This window comes from Nelumbo nucifera, chromosome 1, assembly GCF_055504915.1.
Source record: "Nelumbo nucifera cultivar China Antique chromosome 1, China Antique-T2T, whole genome shotgun sequence".
NCBI lineage: Eukaryota > Viridiplantae > Streptophyta > Magnoliopsida > Proteales > Nelumbonaceae > Nelumbo > Nelumbo nucifera.
The window spans coordinates 75,048,007-75,066,055 of NC_142649.1; the positions used below are offsets into that span (position 1 = coordinate 75,048,007).

An 18,049-nucleotide genomic window follows, 5' to 3' on the forward strand; every position below is an offset into this window, starting at 1 on the left:
GGGAGGTGTTTTTCGAAGAGCCTCTTAATGGGGTAGTGATCTGTTACCAATACAATGCTCTCAACACTGCCCCAACGGACCACTACAGCCATAGGAACATCTCAACAGATGTTGAAAGCATTGTTTTGGTAGCAGATCTGAATTCATCGAAATGTCCATATCTTGAATATGCAAACAATAATGCATACTATAATCATGGGTTAGATAGAGATGCAAACGGATCCGATTGGATTCGAATAAGGGTATATTCGATGTCAGATCAAATTGGTAGGATGTCGGAACTTGTTTTGTTGGTAGGCGATCCCAACTCTTGTGGGAGGTGTTTCTCGAAGAGCCTCTTAATGGGGTAGTGATCTGTTACCAATACAATGCTCTCAACACTGCCCCAACGGACCACTGCAGCCATAGGAACATCTCAACAGATGTTGAAAGCATTGTTTTGGTAATCGAAATGTCCATATCTTGAATGTGCAAACAATAATGCATACTATAATCATGGGTTAGATAGAGATGCAAACGGATTGGATTGGATTCGAATAAGGGTATATTTGAATATGATCCAACATTGTTCATGTTGGATCCGATTCGATTGGATGTGATAGGATTCAATTTGAATTCAAATCCTATCGGTAAGTCGAATCTTCGAATCTAATCAGATTTGACCTTCTTTTTTAAAATTAATAAATTATTAAAATAAAAATAAAATATACTAATTTAAATAAAGTAAAAACAAAAAATACAAATATTTTTTAATTATTTTCATCATATATATGCATATTTTTTATAAAAAATATATATATAATATAACAAATTTATAAAAATATATTTATAAATAAATTTATTTATTTATATATGATGGGGGTGCTCCGGATTCAAAGATCCGAAGAGGGATGATCCAAATTCAAGGATCAGATCTTGGATTGGATTGAATCATGATCGGGTCCATTTGCACCCGTAGTGTTAGACATGTTGGCCTTTGGGCCATAATCATTAAATACATTAGATTTAGGGTAAATTACACGGACCATGACAAAGACCCTGCACTTTTTTAGGGATAAAGACCCTCTAAACTTTGGCCGTTAGACAAAGACCCTCCTCCGTGAACGTTCCGTTAGTTAAACTTCAAAAAAAATTCCCGTTCCCATATGACTGTTTAAAATTTTCTAAATATCCAAATTACCCTTTCTTTGATTTATGAAATCATCTATTTTTTTATATTTTGTACTGTTCATCGTCTTTCCTCCGCTCCCCTCCCGTTCGTCTTTCCTCTCTGTTCTTTTTGTACACCGGTACCAGTCAAACTCCCAAAGATGATGCTTGCTATTTTTCCTGTCCTGAGACCTCTCAGCCTTTGCGATTGAGTTCCATTCAGTTCATTGTCTTCATTGTCCTCTACGGGATGACTCATTTGCTGAACAGGTGGACTTATGCTCCGCATCCATTCCAGCTGATGCTAGTGCTCACCATTTTCAAATTTCTTATTGCCTTGATAACTCTCATTCCTTTGCTTCTTAAAGTAAAGGTGAGAGAGCTCTTCTTGAAGAGGAAGGCCTGAGAGCTTAACAGATAAGTAGGGAAGATGAAGAAACTAAAGGAAGCCAATTTACTTATTCGAGAGTTTACTCAAGAGATTCAGAAATCACTGGATAGGCATACCATCTTGTACACCACTCTGCTCAAAGATGTCCAATACTTTGGACATGCAGAACTGTGCTATTTGGATGCTTAATGAGATTAAAACAGAGATGAACTTACCCATTGCGATTTCTCGTATGAGATTGTTGAACGATAGGTCAAGCGTGACATTCCCCAAGATTTGATTCCAAATTCCGATGGGATCCTTCCGAATTCCGACGAGCCTATTGTATGAGAGGTTCAACCAACGGTGGTTAACTCCACCGAAATCTGGCGGCAACGACCCGTTAACTAGATTTGAAGACATGGGATGGTTATTTACTGTTTTTCAAGACATGGGGGCAATGATTCGGATTGGAAGACATGGCGGTGTCATTCAGTCAAGCATAAGGTGAATCTGAAGCAAAAATGGCAAGAGGAACTTTTCAATTTTACCTGACAGAGGTGTAAGATTGCTACCCGCCCACCATGAAAAGGAAAATATTTAGGTTAATTAGTGAAATGGTTGAAGTTCGGAGTTCACATCTGGGGAGGGAAGCCGGACTACAAGAAAAACGGTCTAAGCTGGCGATCTAAATGACCGCCACCAGTCCTATCTAAAGAAGCGGTCTTTCATTGGATTTGAGAACAGACGCGGCGGTTTTAAAATTAAACCGGTCGAATACAATCACGCAGCCGCGGGGAGACCAATTTTTTTTCGCACGAATACGAAAGTTTTTCGATCCTAGGTTTTTGACGAGAGAGCGCGACGGAGAATTTCAAGCAGAGAAGAGAGCGCGACGGAGAGTTTCAAGCAGAGAGAGAGAGAGCGCGACGGAGATGGAGGGTTTTTTCTCTGCTTTTTAATTCTAGTGAAACCCCAGTTCGAGTGTTTCCAATCATCAGAGAGAGAGAGAGGGTTTTTTCATCGACAGTTTCTCGTTTGCTCGAGAGACGAGAGTTTCAAGCAGAGAGAGAGCGAAGGAGATGGAGGGTTTTTTCTCGGAATCAATCACTCAAGTTCTTGCCCACTTATGCGGTTTTTTTTCCAATTTGTGATAAACCTTAGAGGAGATGGGTACAGAGCATGACCAATCGGTTCTTGCCCCGGCAACCACTGCTGTCGCCGACTGTCAACCACAGCAGAAAGGGATACGCCCCGCCATCTTCTTCCTCCGACGCCCGAGTTCGATTCATGTTCGAGTGTTTCCAATCAACTCAACCGAATTGGTCACTCAAGGGACTGCCAAAACATCATTTTTTCTTCCGCGAGGGAGAGATTCGGAATATAATCTGTAGCGGTTATCTCGAAGAATATAATCTATCGATCCCGGTGTCTAATGGTCTGCTTCTCTTTCTGATACTCCAATGGAATAGATTCTCTTGACGGATGTGTCGAGTCCTCTACCTGCTCCTCTATGGCAGCTCAGAAGAAAGTGCCTCGTCATGTTGGCATCTCTGAATTGATGGAGAGAGGTGGAGAGATTGAAGAAGATTTGTGATGGAGGAAGATTTGACCCGACCCTTGGTCATACGATACGTCGAAGCAACCGAGAGTGACCTGGCATAAACGCCAACTTGGCACGACAGTGGGCCCCACAACCCGAGCTCGAGCAAAAAGTCAGCTCCCCCAAAGGGGAACCTACAACCCGAGCTCCGAGCTGAAGAGCCCCGAGCTCCCCAAGGAGGAACCCGAGCTCTCCCTTCAAGGTCCTGAGCCTTACAAAAAGAACAAAAGGCAAAAGACCCGAACTGCTCACCCAAGGGCAGTTCGAGCCATACTTCTGTCCGAACTCAAGACTTCACCTCGCACACCACTTCGGCCCCAAGTCGCATGACTGAACCGTACCCGATGCCCAGGAAGCCCGTACACGGAGGTGGCGCACCTGACTAATTAGGGGTCCGACACATAACAGTCGGCCCCCAACGGCCACCTACCACCGCCATCTCAGACGTGGCAGGGACGGCCCTGACAAGGAACAGTGGAGGTTATGACACCCGAACTGGCAACTGGCAACTGACAATGGAGGTTATGACACCCGAAGTGACCCGATCTATCAAAGGAGGTGACCCGATCTGGCAGAGGTAATGATACCTGAACTGATAGGGGTTCGGAAGTAAGTATACAAGGTGACTATAAAGGCCCCCGTCTCATAGGGAAGAAGGTATGTGATTCTTACGCTTTCTGGTCTTAGAATTTCTCATTTCCCTTGCCTTCTGAAGAGCACTAACTTGAGCTTCGGAGTGTTCCAACCGGGTTCCTCCCCAGAAGTCTCCATTTTCTTCCTTGTTTCAGGCACATCCATCTCGTCAGAAGCAAGGTAACCGGCAGCTAGGACCGACCGGATTGCGCACCATCATTTGGCGCCGTCTAAGGGAAAACTTCAAAAAGCCTCCCCTAACCTTTAACTCTCTCTCTCTCTCTCTCTTTCAAAGAAACTTTAGCTTCCATGGCTTCTCCCAGCAGTAGCAGGCACAGCGCCGACTTGAATGCTTTAGGGGAACACCCCCAGCCCGCCACTGTGTGCATAGGACAATTCACCGTCCCCCTATCGACGGACAGAATCCCTAGCCTCAACGCACCAAACATGGTGGCACCTGTGAATGTTCCCCTTCCTCTCCCTATCGAGACAACCTTTGCTGAACCAACTGTTGTCCCTCTAGCGACTAGCCAAAACCAGTTTGATGACTTGATGCAGTGCATGCGGGCAATGCAAGCCCAAATGCAGCAGTTCCAGCAACATCAACTCCATCAGCAGCAAGTACTGCACCACATCTCTCAGTATCACTATCAACAGTAGTTCCCCCAACTGCCTGTGAACCAACCACAGCTTCCACCTCGGCACCCCGCTCCGAAGCCGGTCAAGCCCTCCCCTCAGGGCGGATGCCTTCACCGAGGAGAAGCCTCCCAACTTCAGAACCCCTCCAAGAGCCAGGCCTCATCCCCGGGCAGGAGGGAAAGACTAATCACCCCCGCCTCGCAACTCGCCGGTGGATCGGGAACCTCCTTGCAGTCAAGTCAGCACCTCGGCACTCCAAGTTTGAGCTCCCGCTCACAGAGAACCGATTCGGCGTCCTAGCAGTGGACTACCAACAGCCCAGGCCCATCGAGCTCGGCAATACCGAGGCCAACAGCGCCAATACCAGGCCCTCTAAGCAGCAACGAAGTCGCCGAACTACCACCCGCATCCCGCCCGAGCTCCAAGGTAAAGAAGAGACAAGCTCGGACGAGGTAAAATCTGCCCCTATTCTCTCAGTCCCTTCCCCCCTCTCATCAGAACTCCTTGCAGTCCCCATGCCTAGAGATTTCAAATTCCCATTTCTAGACAAGTATGATGGGTCCTTCGACCCCAACGACCATGTCGATGCCTTCTAGTCCCAAATGCACCTGGCAAGGGCCAGTGAATCCTGCATGTGCGTGGCCTTCACTACCACCTTTAAGGGGGTGACCTGCACCTGGTACAGGAACCTGGCCCCCAGGTCTATAAGAAGTTGGACCCAGTTCGTGCAGGTCTTCACCGCGCACTTTTGTTGCCAGCAAACGGTGCCCCCGAACCGAGGAGAGCATCTTCGGAGTAGTCCAGAGAGAAGGAGAGTCCATCCGGGGCTACATCAAGCGGTTCAATGACGCATGCTTGCAGATACCGCGCCTGGACCCCGCGGTGCAGCTTGCGGCAGCCAAGAGAGGAGTGACACACAAGGAGTTCAAGTGGCACATGGTAGTTAACCAACTCGCGACCGTGGCTGAATTCCTCAAGCTCGCGGACAAATTCATGAGAACAAAGGAGGAGATTAACCAAAGGATTGAAAGCGGGATCAAGAAAAGGAAGAGGGAAGGCGAGCCCTCCAACCCAGATGACAGAAGAAGGAAAGACCCAGCTCGGGAGACAAAGCCGAGCCAGTCGTTTTGAGCTCCCTTAGCAGCTCGGGCGGACTACACACCCTTAAATGCGAAGCGGGCCGAGATCTTAACGACAATCAAAGACACCCCGTATGTGAAGTGGCCACCTCGTCTGAAGGGAAACCCGAACAAGAGGAATAAAAACTTGTACTGCAATTTCCATAGGGATCACGGTCATAGCACCGAACATTGTAATAATCTTCGCGACGAGATAGAGGAACTTATCCGTCGCGGATATCTATGAAATTTTGTACAGCACAATAACAATAATAATAGTAATAAGCCAGGTCGGAAGGGAGAGCACAACAAAGATGCTCCCGAGTCCAGCAGCCAGCTAGCAGAACCACAGAAGCAGCCCCCGGAGGAAAGACCAGTTCGGGGAACAATCCACGTGATCGTTGGAGGATCGATCGTGGCAGGGTGCACCTCGACAACAGCTCGCGCGTAAACCCGGGAGGCCGTCAGAGAAGAATGAAATCCCCCGAAGCGGCCTAGGACAGAAGACCCCATATTCTTCACTGAAGACGACGCGCGCGGGGTCCACTACCCCCACGACGACGCACTCGTCATAAAGATGAAGATCAATGACTTCGAAGTCCGATGGGTACTCATTGACTCCGGAAGTTCGGCAGACATCCTCTTTAAAACGGCCTTCGACAAGCTCCAGTTCCGAGAGAGTGACTTGAAACCCGCGAACACCCCGCTGGTCGACTTCTGTGGAGAAGAGGTCAGACCTCTGGGAAAGGTCATAGTACTTGTGTAAGTCGGAGCGACCTACGGAACAGAACGATGAGCGAGCTGCACCAATAGAGGAAACTGTTCCCATCTCTGTCTCGGCAGAAGACCCCGCCAGATTACTTCAGGTCGAAGCATCCCTGGAAGAACCCCTGCGATCCGAATTGGTACTCTTCTTACTCAGTAACTTAGATGTTTTCGCTTGGTCCGCGGCAGAAATGCCCGACATAGAACCTATGCTCATGACTCACAAGCTCAATACTGACCCTGTAGTCAGACCCATTAGACAGAAGAAACGCAACTTAGCCCCAGAACGCTAGAGGGAGGTCGATGAGGAGGTCGAGAAGCTCCTTGCAGCAGACTTCATAAGGGAAGTGGCGCATGTGCGTCGACTACACCGACCTGAACCGAGCTTGCCCGAATGATTGCTTCCCTCTCCCCAGGTTCGACCGCCTAGTGGACGCGACCTCGGGACACGAGTTGCTAAGCTTCCTGGATGCCTACTCGGGCTACAACCAAATCAGGATGGACCTATCCGACGAGGAAAAAACCACCTTCATAACCGAGTTCGGCCTGTACTGCTACAAGGTTATGCCCTTCAGACTGAAAAATGCTGGAGCGACCTTCCAAAGGCTCGTGAATAAGTTGTTTCAGCCCTTAATTGGCATGAAGATAGAATGTTATGTAGACGACATGGTCGTCAAGACACAGTTTTCGCATGAATTAATACAAGACTTGCATTCCGTCTTTCAAATTCTGTGTCAATTTAGCATGAAACTAAAACCAAACAAGTGTGTCTTCGGTGTCACCTCGGGTAAGTTCCTAGGGTACATCGTCAACTAGCGCGGTATTGAGGCCAACCCAGACAAAATAAAGGTTATCCTAGATATGAGACCACCCCAAAAAGTAAAAGAGGTTCAGAGGCTAAACGGCAGGATAGCCGCTCTGAGTCGTTTCATGTCTAAATCAGCAGACCGTTGCCTGCCCTTCTTCAAGGCAATAAAAGGCAAAGGGTTTGAGTGGAACCCGAACTGCCAGCTCGCATTTGACGAGCTCAAGAAATACCTCGCCAGCATCCTAGTGTTGGCCAGGCCCGAAGAGGGCGATGTTTTAGAACTGTACCTCTCGGCAAGCGACGAAGTGGTTAGTTCGGTACTGATAAAGGAAGTAGATCGGGTCCAACGACCCATCTACTATGTTAGTAAGATATTGTAGGGAGCAGAAACAAGGTATCCAGAGATAGAAAAGCTAGCCTATGCACTGGTCATTGCGGCCCGCAAACTCCGCCCGTATTTCCAAGCTCATACCATCAGCGTCCTCACCGACAAACCCTTGAGGCAAGTATTACTCAGGCCCGAGGTCTCTGGACGATTGACGAAGTGGGCCATCGAACTCAGTGAGTACGATCTCCAGTACAAGCCCCGAACCGCTATAAAAGCTCAAGCCTTGGCGGATTTTGTTGCAGAATGCACGTTCAGCTCCAAGGTCCTCAGCCCAGTTGAGCACGAGGCTCCCAGTTCGGGTGAGCTCGGTGCTCCTGGGCCGGTTGAGTCCAAGCCCCGTGAGATCGCACCCAGTTCGGTATTTCTCCTGCTTAGGTCAAGCGCGAACTGAGATGAAGAGCCCTGGATCCTTCACGTAGATGGCTCCTCAAATCAGTAGGGCAGCGGAGCCGGTGTAGTTCTTCGCGGACCGAGTGGCACAAAACTGGAGTACACGCTACGCTTCGAGTTCGCGGCATCCAACAATGAGGTGGAATACAAGGCGTTGATAGCAGGGCTAGCTCTGGCGCAAGAAGTAAAGGCAAAACACATAGTTATCTGTAGCGATTCCCACCTCGTGGTCAACCAAGTTACAGGGGAATACGAAGCCCGTGGGCCAGCTATGATCGCCTACTTGGCAAAGGTAAAAGAGGCACTGTCCCGGATAGCTAGCACCAGTGACAACACCATGAGAACTGTGTACATAGAGGAGTTACCTCGACCTAGCATTCTCCGGGGGCAGAGGAGGTCGCTCCTGTCGCCCAAGCAGAACCGAGCTGGATTGACCCACTCACGAGCTTCCTGCTATATGGAACCCTCCCCGCAGAACGCAACGCCGCCAGGAGGGTAGAGCGTCAGGCAGCCAAGTACGTCATGATAGACGGACGACTGTACCGAAGATCCTACACGCTCCCCTACCTGCGCTGCTTGCGACCTCCCGAAGCCAAGCTCGTACTCCGTGACATTCATGAAGGCCTATGCGGCGGACACTTGGGGGGCAGGGCCATCGCTCAGAAGGCACTACGACAGGGATACTATTGGCCAACAATGAAAGCAGACGCCGTCGGGCTAATCAGGAAGTGCGAGAAGTGCCCAAAGCACGCCAATATTCACCATCAGCCCGCCGCCGACCTCAAGTACCTCACCAGCCCATGGCCCTTTGCACAATGGGGTATCGACCTACTTGAGCCATTCCTGCCAGCAATAGGAGGAAGGAAGTTCCTAGTAGTGGCAGTAGACTACTTCACCAAGTTGGTTGAAGCTGAAACTCTCGTAACCATCACAACTTGAAACGTCTAGAACTTCTTCTGGAAGAACATAGTGTGCCGCTTCGGGCTACCTCAGGTGTTGATCTCCGATAACGGCAAGCAGTTCGAAGACATCAAATTCCAAGAATGGTGCCAAGGCATGGGGATCCGGCAAAACTTCACGTCGGTTGCACACCCACAAGCAAACGGTCAGGCAGAAGTCACGAACAGGGCTATCCTCTGCGGACTAAAAGCTAGGCTAGACCGAGCTAAAGGGTTATGGGCAGACGAGCTGCCCAGCGTCCTATGGGCATACCGAACTACAGAGAAGACCACCACTGGAGAAACTCCCTTCAACCTCACCTACGGCACGGAGGCAGTCATCCCAGGCGAAATCAAAATCCCCTCACTTCGGTTGGAAGCATACAGCGACAATACTAATAACGACGAGCTACGTACCAACCTCGACCTACTTGATGAGGTGAGGGACCTCGCATACATCAGAACCGTAGCATACCAGCAAATGGTAGCTCAATACTACAACGCCAGAGTTAAGAAACGAAACTTTCGCGTCGGCGACTTGGTCCTCCGCAAAATCATGGTACCTGAGCCCGGCATTTGCAAACTCGGGCCGAACTGGGAAGGACCCTACCGAGTGAAGAGAGTACTCAGGGGAGCATACGAGCTTGAGACCCTAGAAGGTAAACAGATACCCCAGGCATGGAACATCGTCAACTTGAGACGATTTTACCTATAAATTATCAAACTAAGTAGGCCATGAGCCACTTACAGAGCCTAAGGGCCAGAATGCCAACCCCTTGGCCATACGACAAGTGGAAGCAACGGAGAGTGACTTGGCAGAAACGCCAACTCAGCACGATAGTGGGCCCCACAACCCGAGCTTGAGAAAAAAGTCAGCTCCCCCAAAGGGGAACCTACAACCCGAGCTCCGAGCTGAAGAGCCCCAAGCTCCCCAAGGAGGAACCCGAGCTCTCCCTTCAAGGTCCTGAGCCTTACAAAAAGCACAAAAGGCAAAAGACCCGAACAGCCCACCCAAGGGCAGTTCGAGCCATACTTCTGTCTGAACTCAAGACTTCATCTCGCACACCACTTCGGCCCCAAGTCGCCTAACTGAACCGTACCCGACGCCCAGGAAGCCCGTATACGGAGGCGACACACCTGACTGATTAGGGGTCCGACACATGACAGCCGCCCCCCAACGGCCACCTGCCACCGCCATCTCAGACGTGGCAGGGACGGCCCTGACAAGAAACAATGGAGGTTATGACACCCGAACTGGCAACTAGCAACTGGCAATGGTGGTTATGACACCCGAAGTGACCCGATCTGTTAGAGGAAGTGACCCGATCTGGCAGAGGTAATGATACCCGAACTGACAGGGGTTCGGAAGTAAGTATACAAGGTGACTATAAAGGCTCCCGTCTCATAGGGAAGAAGGTATGTGATTCTTACGCTTTCTGGTCTTAGAATTTCTCATTTCCCTTGCCTTCTGAAGAGCACTAACTTGAACTTCGAAGTGTTCCAACCGGGTTCCTCCCCGGAAGTCTCCATTTTCTTCCTTGTTTCAGGCACATCCGATCTTGTCAGAAGCAAGGTAACCGGCAGCTAGGACCGACCGGATTGCGCACCATCAATTTGCAATCCCACAGAAACATCTATGATAAGATTTTTGTGGCGGTTGGAAAAGAAGTAAAAGAGAATGAATCCACTCTACTTTGGACATTGAAGAATTCTTGAGGGAAGAAGATATGCATCCTTCATGTTCATCAGCCGGCACAGTTCATCCCGGGTCCGAGTGAGTGGGATCTAAACTCCTGGAAAATAAACTTTACTGATTTATTTCCTTTTATATAATTTAATATTTGAATGTTCCTTTCCTAATTTTCATTGTTGTGAGTTCTAGAAAACTCCCTGGAGTATCTATGACTACAGCAAATTGATTGTCTGGATGAATTTGGGATAAATTTAGTTGAACTCGATGCAATCGATTCTAGCTTTTAACCATGGGGTTATCTGAAATAAGTAATCTTGAACAGTAACTAAGAATTTATCAGCCATTATCAAAATGATAAGCTGTGGGCAAAATTTTAAGGACGAGGGAGTGAGGATTATATAAGTCCATTGAGCCCTGTGAATCTGTTCCAAGTCGGAAAAAGTAGGATGGAGTTAATCTAAACTGACTTCTTTTCCAAGAAATGTACAATTGATGTTGGAAGCCATAGTCTTCTCTGAAGTATTTATGAGCATGTATGATCAATCTAAATCTTCACTTCACCTCACCCCCTACTCCCATCCTTTACATAAAATGGTAAAGGTAAAATGATTCTCCAGTTCTTCTGCAACCTCTTGATCCTGTAACAACATTTTGTAGTTTTCATTGATTATTAATGTTTTTTCTTTATTTTTTGCCATTTATCTTTTCTGATTTGCAGTGGGTACAAAGTTTCCAGCAAACAAAGTGAAGGAACAGGAAGTTAGGGCATACAGAGAGCTGGAAGAGCAAAGGATGCATAACATTCTAAATGAATACCTTGTCATATGTATTAACCAAGGGGTATTGTTATTCTTTCTTTTCCCTGCTAGTCTTTCAACTAAAGTGATAATTGAATGAAAAAATTTCTTGTATCAATTGTGGAATTGAAATAATGACAAGCAGATTTAGCTAAGTAAATGGTTGAAAATAGAGGAGGGACATTGTTTCTTGTACTCTTTTGATTATTTAAAGACATGTATATTCATGTCATCTGTGTATGTAAAGAAGTAACCTAATCGGTCATTTAGGTTTATTGTCAAGATAACCTACTGATTTCTGCAACATGGGGAGATGATATGTAGTATCTGAGCTGTCTATTGGATGGGGACCCTATACATTGACCATTTGTGATTCCCCCAGACAAGGTCAGCCCTATACCCATTGACTCCCCAAATGATATCAACTGTCAAAAGATTAGGTGGAAATTCTTATGCTTCAGATATTGGATTTTCAATGCATAGGAGTTCCAGTTTATCAACAGTTCAAATGCTAATGCATTTGAACTCTCACTTGAATTTCAATTCACACAATAGCTAGGGAAGAGGGAAATGCTAATACAATGACACACAGCAAAATAGTGATAAAAATAGCACAATTAGGGGTTGGTGTTTAAGTTTTCATAATGACTCTTGCTTTTCACTCCAATATTTTAAGACCTACTATTTGAGCATCCCCTGTTTTTGAGAAAAAGGGCATTCTTATTAAGGACAAGTATAACAGTTCTTCTGTTATCTAATACAATGCAACTAACCCTTGAAAAAAAAAACATTATTACCCTCTAATACTAATTAATAAGGGGCAGGCTATGTGGGGTCCTGGAAGGGTGGAATGAATTCAGATCTAACCTTTGCGTTTTCTTGCATGAAGTTTTCTCTGACTCAAACCCATGTTCTCATGCTTGTCAGCCGAAGATAATTTCACTGATGAGGGATGCCTGGTTTACCAAAAAGAGGGAGTGCTCAAATCGGCAACATTAAGGAAATGCTAATGAGAATGGCTATTCTCGGAGTTAGCTGTTAATGTAACATTATGAACCTTGAACCTAAAAGCTGTTTCATACTATATCACTTCCAAATTTGAACCATGATTTTAAAATCATGAGATCCACACAACCTTTTCTCAGATGTTCTAATCAGTTATTCACCTCATTATCCTATAGATTAATAATTATGATATCCAGATAAAGGAAGGACATGGCTGGATACTGTGTCAGATATAGAATTTAAACTAAAAATCAAGGTATTGAACATGGTATGGTGCCCTGGTACAGGTATCTGGTAGTCATAGATTAATAGTTCAAACATCATTGATCTAAAATTGTTTCATTTTGTAGGTATGGGCAGAAAAACTTGTCATTGAAATGGATGATATCAAGAAAGGTATTGTAGAGCTTGTCACTCGTCATGGGATAAAAAATCTTGTTATGGGAGCAGCAGCAAACAAGAAGTATTCAAAGTATGAACTCCAAAAGGACTACCTTTATTTTGTAGTCAACATGATCATCAAACTTTTGATCTTATGGGTTCTACAATACTTGTCATATACATGCTACACCGATTTATGAATCTTATTTCTTGAATCATTGGACTATGTTTTAGAATCCAACGGTGCCCAAAGATCGAACTGTTGATTGTAGGAGTTCAATCTTGAGTTAAAACCTTGGTTTATTACACTTAACCTTCTTTGTTTTCTTTTTGATAAATAACTAGTACAAGTACTTGCTTTTGAACAGTATGAGCTTTTCAATAGCCTGTACAAAATGTACAAAACTGAACATTCAAAGGATGGAAGAACTTTACATTTGCAAGAAAAACTACTATCTGAATCCATCCATGAAACCCAAAACTTGGCTTATCTGCCAAAATATTTAGGTCCCCGCTTTCCATCTCCAAGGCCTCTTATTGGACTTTGACCAATAAAATAAAACCTTATTGAATCAGGATAAGATCCATGCCCACTCATGAGCCTGTTAAATATGTCCCTTTGGGTTGTAAGTTTGTAACTCAGTTTGAGAAAAGACATTAGTGACATTCTTTACTAATGTCCTTAGAGAGCTAAAGATGAATGGTGTCTTTTACTATTTGGTGCCTTGTATTAATTAAGCAATGCTTATTTTGTCTGAATACAATTTTCTGGGATGTATGAGCTGGTAAATTCAAAATGATTTTGATGGGAAATTTTTAAAAGCAACATGATGGTCTCATTATTTCAGGAGAATGGCAGACCTCAAATCCAAGAAAGCAATTTATGTGCGTGAAAAAGCACATTTTTCCTGCCACATATGGTTTGTTTGCAAGGGGTTCCTCATCTGCACGAGGTAGACTTTAGATTTGATAAAACAAAGCAGTCTTATTGATTTTCATGAAAATTTACATTGGAATCATATCTAAACAGGGAAAGAGAGGGTGCATTTGTATCCCCTCCAAATCTTCCATCCAGTCCATTCAGTGAAATCAGCCAACAAGAGTACTTGAAATCTCTATCCTTTCCACAGGCACAGGTCCATTCTTTGGCACTTTTTAACCCATATCAAAGTGACTTTGGACAAGCAAGATCCTTGCAATACAGCACTCATGGGCATGGAGGAATAACTGCAGCATTTTCTTCCCCTGAAGGGTCTGGAAGAATACCAACACCAGAGAGACAATTAAGTAGTGAGGGGATTGCTGGTGAATTGGAAGGTATATCAGGAAAAAAAATCTCTCAGGGTTCAGAGGATCTAACATGGTCTTCAAATGAGGAAGCAATTGGTGTTTCTGATTCAATATCAGTAATAGAAGATTGGAGTGATGATGGGTCAGGGTTAATCCCTGGGCATGATTCTAGCATGGAACTTCGCTATTCATCTCCTGCAAATAGACAACTGGTATGTATTTCTACAACTGGTCACTACACACTCAGTAATAGAAGACTTTAGTGCTTGGTATTTTTATTTACCCAGTTTGTTAGATTTCTTTTAACTAGGTGAAATAAATCCAATATTTGTAATTATGAGAGACCAATGTTTCTCAAATACCATATCGTTGGCTAATTTGTAGAATATCTTTTGGATTTTTTAGCTGGATGAAGGAAGAGGAAATGATAATCTGTATGATGAAATGAAAAAGGCCATGGAGAAAGCCATCGAGGAGGCTGAGAAAGAAAAGAAAAAAGCACGGGAAGAGTCTACTAGGCGTCAAGAAGCCGAAATGGCCCTATCGGAGGCTCAGTGCAGGGTAAGTTCATCGATGGTTCTTAAGTTATGTGTTTCCTTGTTATGCTTTGACCTTCCAAATGGCCGGATACTTTTCATGGGCTTAATATTTCATCATGAAACTTTAGTAGTTCTTGTTGTTGTGGTTAATTGGCTACATCCCATTGTAGTTCTCCTTGAGTTCTCCTAGAAAGGAGCATCATAGTGTGTGTGTGTGTGTACAGTGATCCAACAGTCAAGTTTACATGAAACTAGAGAACTTTCATCTTCTTCTCATGAAACTCACCAATCACAGCCAAATTTTGACAGGCCAAGCATGAACTCAAGCAAAGAGAAGAAATAGAAGAATTACGTGCAAAAGAAAAGCAAGAACTAGAAAGCATGAAGAGACACCAAGACAAAGTCTTGGAGGATCTTCGGATTGCACAAGACCAGAACTCAGAATTGGAGTGGACATTGGAAGAGCTGGAGCAGAAGTTCTTCTCTGCGGTTGAACTCTTGATATCACTTAAGAGCGAACGAGATCAGTTGCGAAACGCAGTCAGAGAAGCTAAAAACGAACAAGATCAGTTACGGAATGCAGGCAAAGAAGCTAAGGGGATGAGGAGGGCAAAAACCCGGAGAATCTGCATTTCTTTTTGAAGCTCTCATTATCAGAGGAAGGCGAAAGCTTGGAGAATGTGCATTTCTTTGCGAAGCTATCTTTATCAGAGATTGAGGAAGCAACTCGCAACTTTGATGCGTCCTTGAAGATCATTGAAGGAGCACACAGTAGTGTCTTTAAAGGACTTCTTCATCACACAGTAGTGTTAATATGCCAATTGGATGTTAAATCATTGGAAAAGGCAGGTATCAAAAATGCTGAAATTAAGTAGGCATATAAATCTTTTTTTAAAAAAGAGTTCTATTACCAGCGGTCCATATCCGCCAGCTTAGCTATGGACAAGATGGGAAATGGTCACAAAGGACCTAAGGCGGTGGTCAATGTCCGCCGGTTTATCCATTAATAAAACCAAAGGCGGCGGTCATATGCCCTTAAGGTGTTTAGACCGCCAGCTTAGTTAGGCGAAGCCGGCGGTCCGGAATAACCGCCGCCTTAGAGAACTTTGAACCGCATTGGAACAGGAGGAAAAAGATGGTGGTTTTTCCTGCCTAAGCCGGCGGTCCTAATCTAAGGCAGCACCCACTTATGCAGTGGATGAATGACCGCCGGATTAGACCTAAGCCGGCGGCGGTCTTTAAGCCTAATGCAACAGTTTTGCGACTGCCACCCTAGACCATTTTTCTTGTAGTAGCGCCGCACAACGTCCCAGGCACATCCCTGCACAACGGTTCGAATACCGTTGACACCCCTATAAAAACATGATGATGGAATATGGTTTCAAAATCCAACCAGAAATAAACTTGTTGATAACCACTACTATTATTAGATTATTGGCAACTGATGTGTTTGTTTCTGATTTGTTGTAGAATAGGAATTAGGATTTGTTCTTTGATCTTTACAAAGCACTTCTTATACCAAACTCGCATGTTGCATCCATCCATTGGAACCATGGTTTTCAAAACTGAATCGGACCGGACGGTTGGACCGAAAAACCGATAATCATTCAACCCCCGGGTCCAGTTATACTATAAACTGGTAAATCCTTAAAATCCATTGAAAAAGTTAGAAAATCACTGACCTAGGTAGTCGAACCGCTAAACCATTCGATTCGAGCAACAGTTCGTGGGTTACAAATTTTATTTTTGTTGATTTAAATAAAAAAATAAAGACAAAAATATAAAATGACCCCCATATCCTCGATCCTAACTCTTACGAATGTTTAGGGTTAGAACAACTCCCATTTTCGTTCTAACCCTTCCTTGAGTTCCCTCTTCCTAGCCCTCACACCCAACCGACCACTTGTGGCGTCCAACGGCGATACACAACACCCGGAAACGGCGGTGACCTTCATCTACAGCGGCTAGCATGGATTTTGCAGCAAGTCCAACAATAACCTCTACAGTCTTAATGACTTGCAACGGTGGCCAGCAAGTTTGCAGCGGCTGGCAAGGGTCTCTAACATGCTATGGCATTAATAGTTGCAGCAACACTTGGAGCTTGGAAGTGGAATTTTGTTAGTTTTTGTGAGTAACATCGGCGGCGCAATCACCTACGACCAAGCCTGAGCACACCGGCAACGATTTTTGTGAGTTTAACACCGTCACACCACCATTATTGACAGTGAAACTGTGAAGGACCTGAAGGTATAAAATGCTTTTTTGAATTTTTTGCTTAATTCTTTGTTTAATTGATCTTGCTTAATTTTTTTTTTCTGAATTCTTTGTTTAATTAGTTACAGAGATTGACATACTCAATTTGCTTAGTTAACTTTGCTTTATTAATTTTTTTTCAATTCCTTGCTTATTTGCTATGACAAAGAATGACGATGATGATGATGTCAAAGAATGATAAAATCTCTTTTTTTGGGGATTTTTTTTTTGTATTTTTTACAAACATGGTTTTATCATATTGGTTTTCATATGATAAACCAACACCATATCGGTTTTCATATGTAGATTATCATGATTCGTGAAAAATTGAAAATTGTTTAATTTTTTGCTTAATTTTTATTGGAAAACTCAATACGGTAAAACAACACCATCATGATTGATTTTCATATGCAGACTATTTGCTTAATTAGTTTTTGCTTACCTTTTATTGGAAAACTCAATATGATAAAAATTTTCATATGCAGATTATTATATTGGTTTTCATATGATAAACCAACACCATATTGGTTTTCATATGCAAATTTTCATATGCAGATTATCATATTGGTTTTCATATGCACTCCGTAAGGATTGCACCCATAAACCAAAACCATCATGCTTGATTTTCATATGTAGATTATCATGATTCATGAAAATTGATTTTCATATGCAGATTTGTCATATGCACTCATAAACCTCCCATGAAAATTGATTCTTGATTTTTTACATTTTTAATTTATTATTAATAAATGAATGTGCTTGTATAGAGTGATTTTATATTTTGGTTGGTTCTTTTAGTCAATGGTGCTATTATAAAATCTAAATTTTATATTTTGTGCTTGTATGAAAGGATTTATTTTTGAGTTGGGTTTCTGTGGTTGAATTAAGATGATGGAATCCCAAAGTCCAAATACTAATACATTTGATCTAGCTCCATCACAAGAGTCCATTTCATCAAATGCTAGAGCAAAATCTGATTCTGCTTGGAAGCATGTTTCCCTTAAAGTTGACCCTCTTAAAGGATCAAAGTCAAGGGCATGTCTTTATTGTTAAAAGACTTTTAAATGAGGGATTAATAGAACAAAACAACATCTTGCCCAAAGGAAAGGTGATATTACAATTAGTCATAAAGTACCCTATGATGTAAAATACAAAATGGAGCAATCGTTGAATGAAATCAATGAAAGAAAAAGAAGTGAAAAGCAGCCAATGAATTTTGTTGACAATAAAACACAGCATGGAAGGAATGATAATGATGATGATGTTGAGATTAGGGAAATAGATCCATAT

General features: G+C 44.1%; 1 protein-coding gene across 4 annotated transcripts; it reads left to right on the plus strand.

Annotated features, from left to right (window-relative positions):
• The first annotated feature begins 1,151 nt into the window (after positions 1-1,151).
• LOC104604943 (uncharacterized) lies at positions 1,152-15,437 on the plus strand. 4 transcript variants are annotated; one of them, XM_088904333.1, is made up of 7 exons: positions 1,152-10,575; positions 11,213-11,334; positions 12,647-12,768; positions 13,526-13,630; positions 13,708-14,179; positions 14,373-14,528; positions 14,816-15,437. In XM_088904333.1, coding segments are annotated over exons 1-7 (1,311 nt in total). In that variant the 5' UTR covers positions 1,152-10,574; the 3' UTR covers positions 15,149-15,437. The 4 variants fall into 4 exon arrangements, with proteins under 4 accessions (XP_088760459.1, XP_088760460.1, XP_088760468.1 ...); XM_088904334.1 differs by having other exon boundaries at positions 1,154-11,094; XM_088904342.1 differs by lacking the exon at positions 12,647-12,768 and having other exon boundaries at positions 1,157-11,094; positions 14,816-15,436.
• The last annotated feature ends 2,612 nt before the right edge of the window (positions 15,438-18,049 follow it).

Coding starts and splice junctions, on each gene's coding strand:
- LOC104604943 (XM_088904333.1), top strand. Junction 11,335..12,646: donor TCATATGTATTAACCAAGGG/GTATTGTTATTC, acceptor TTCATTTTGTAG/GTATGGGCAGAAAAACTTGT. Junction 12,769..13,525: donor GCAAACAAGAAGTATTCAAA/GTATGAACTCCA, acceptor TCATTATTTCAG/GAGAATGGCAGACCTCAAAT.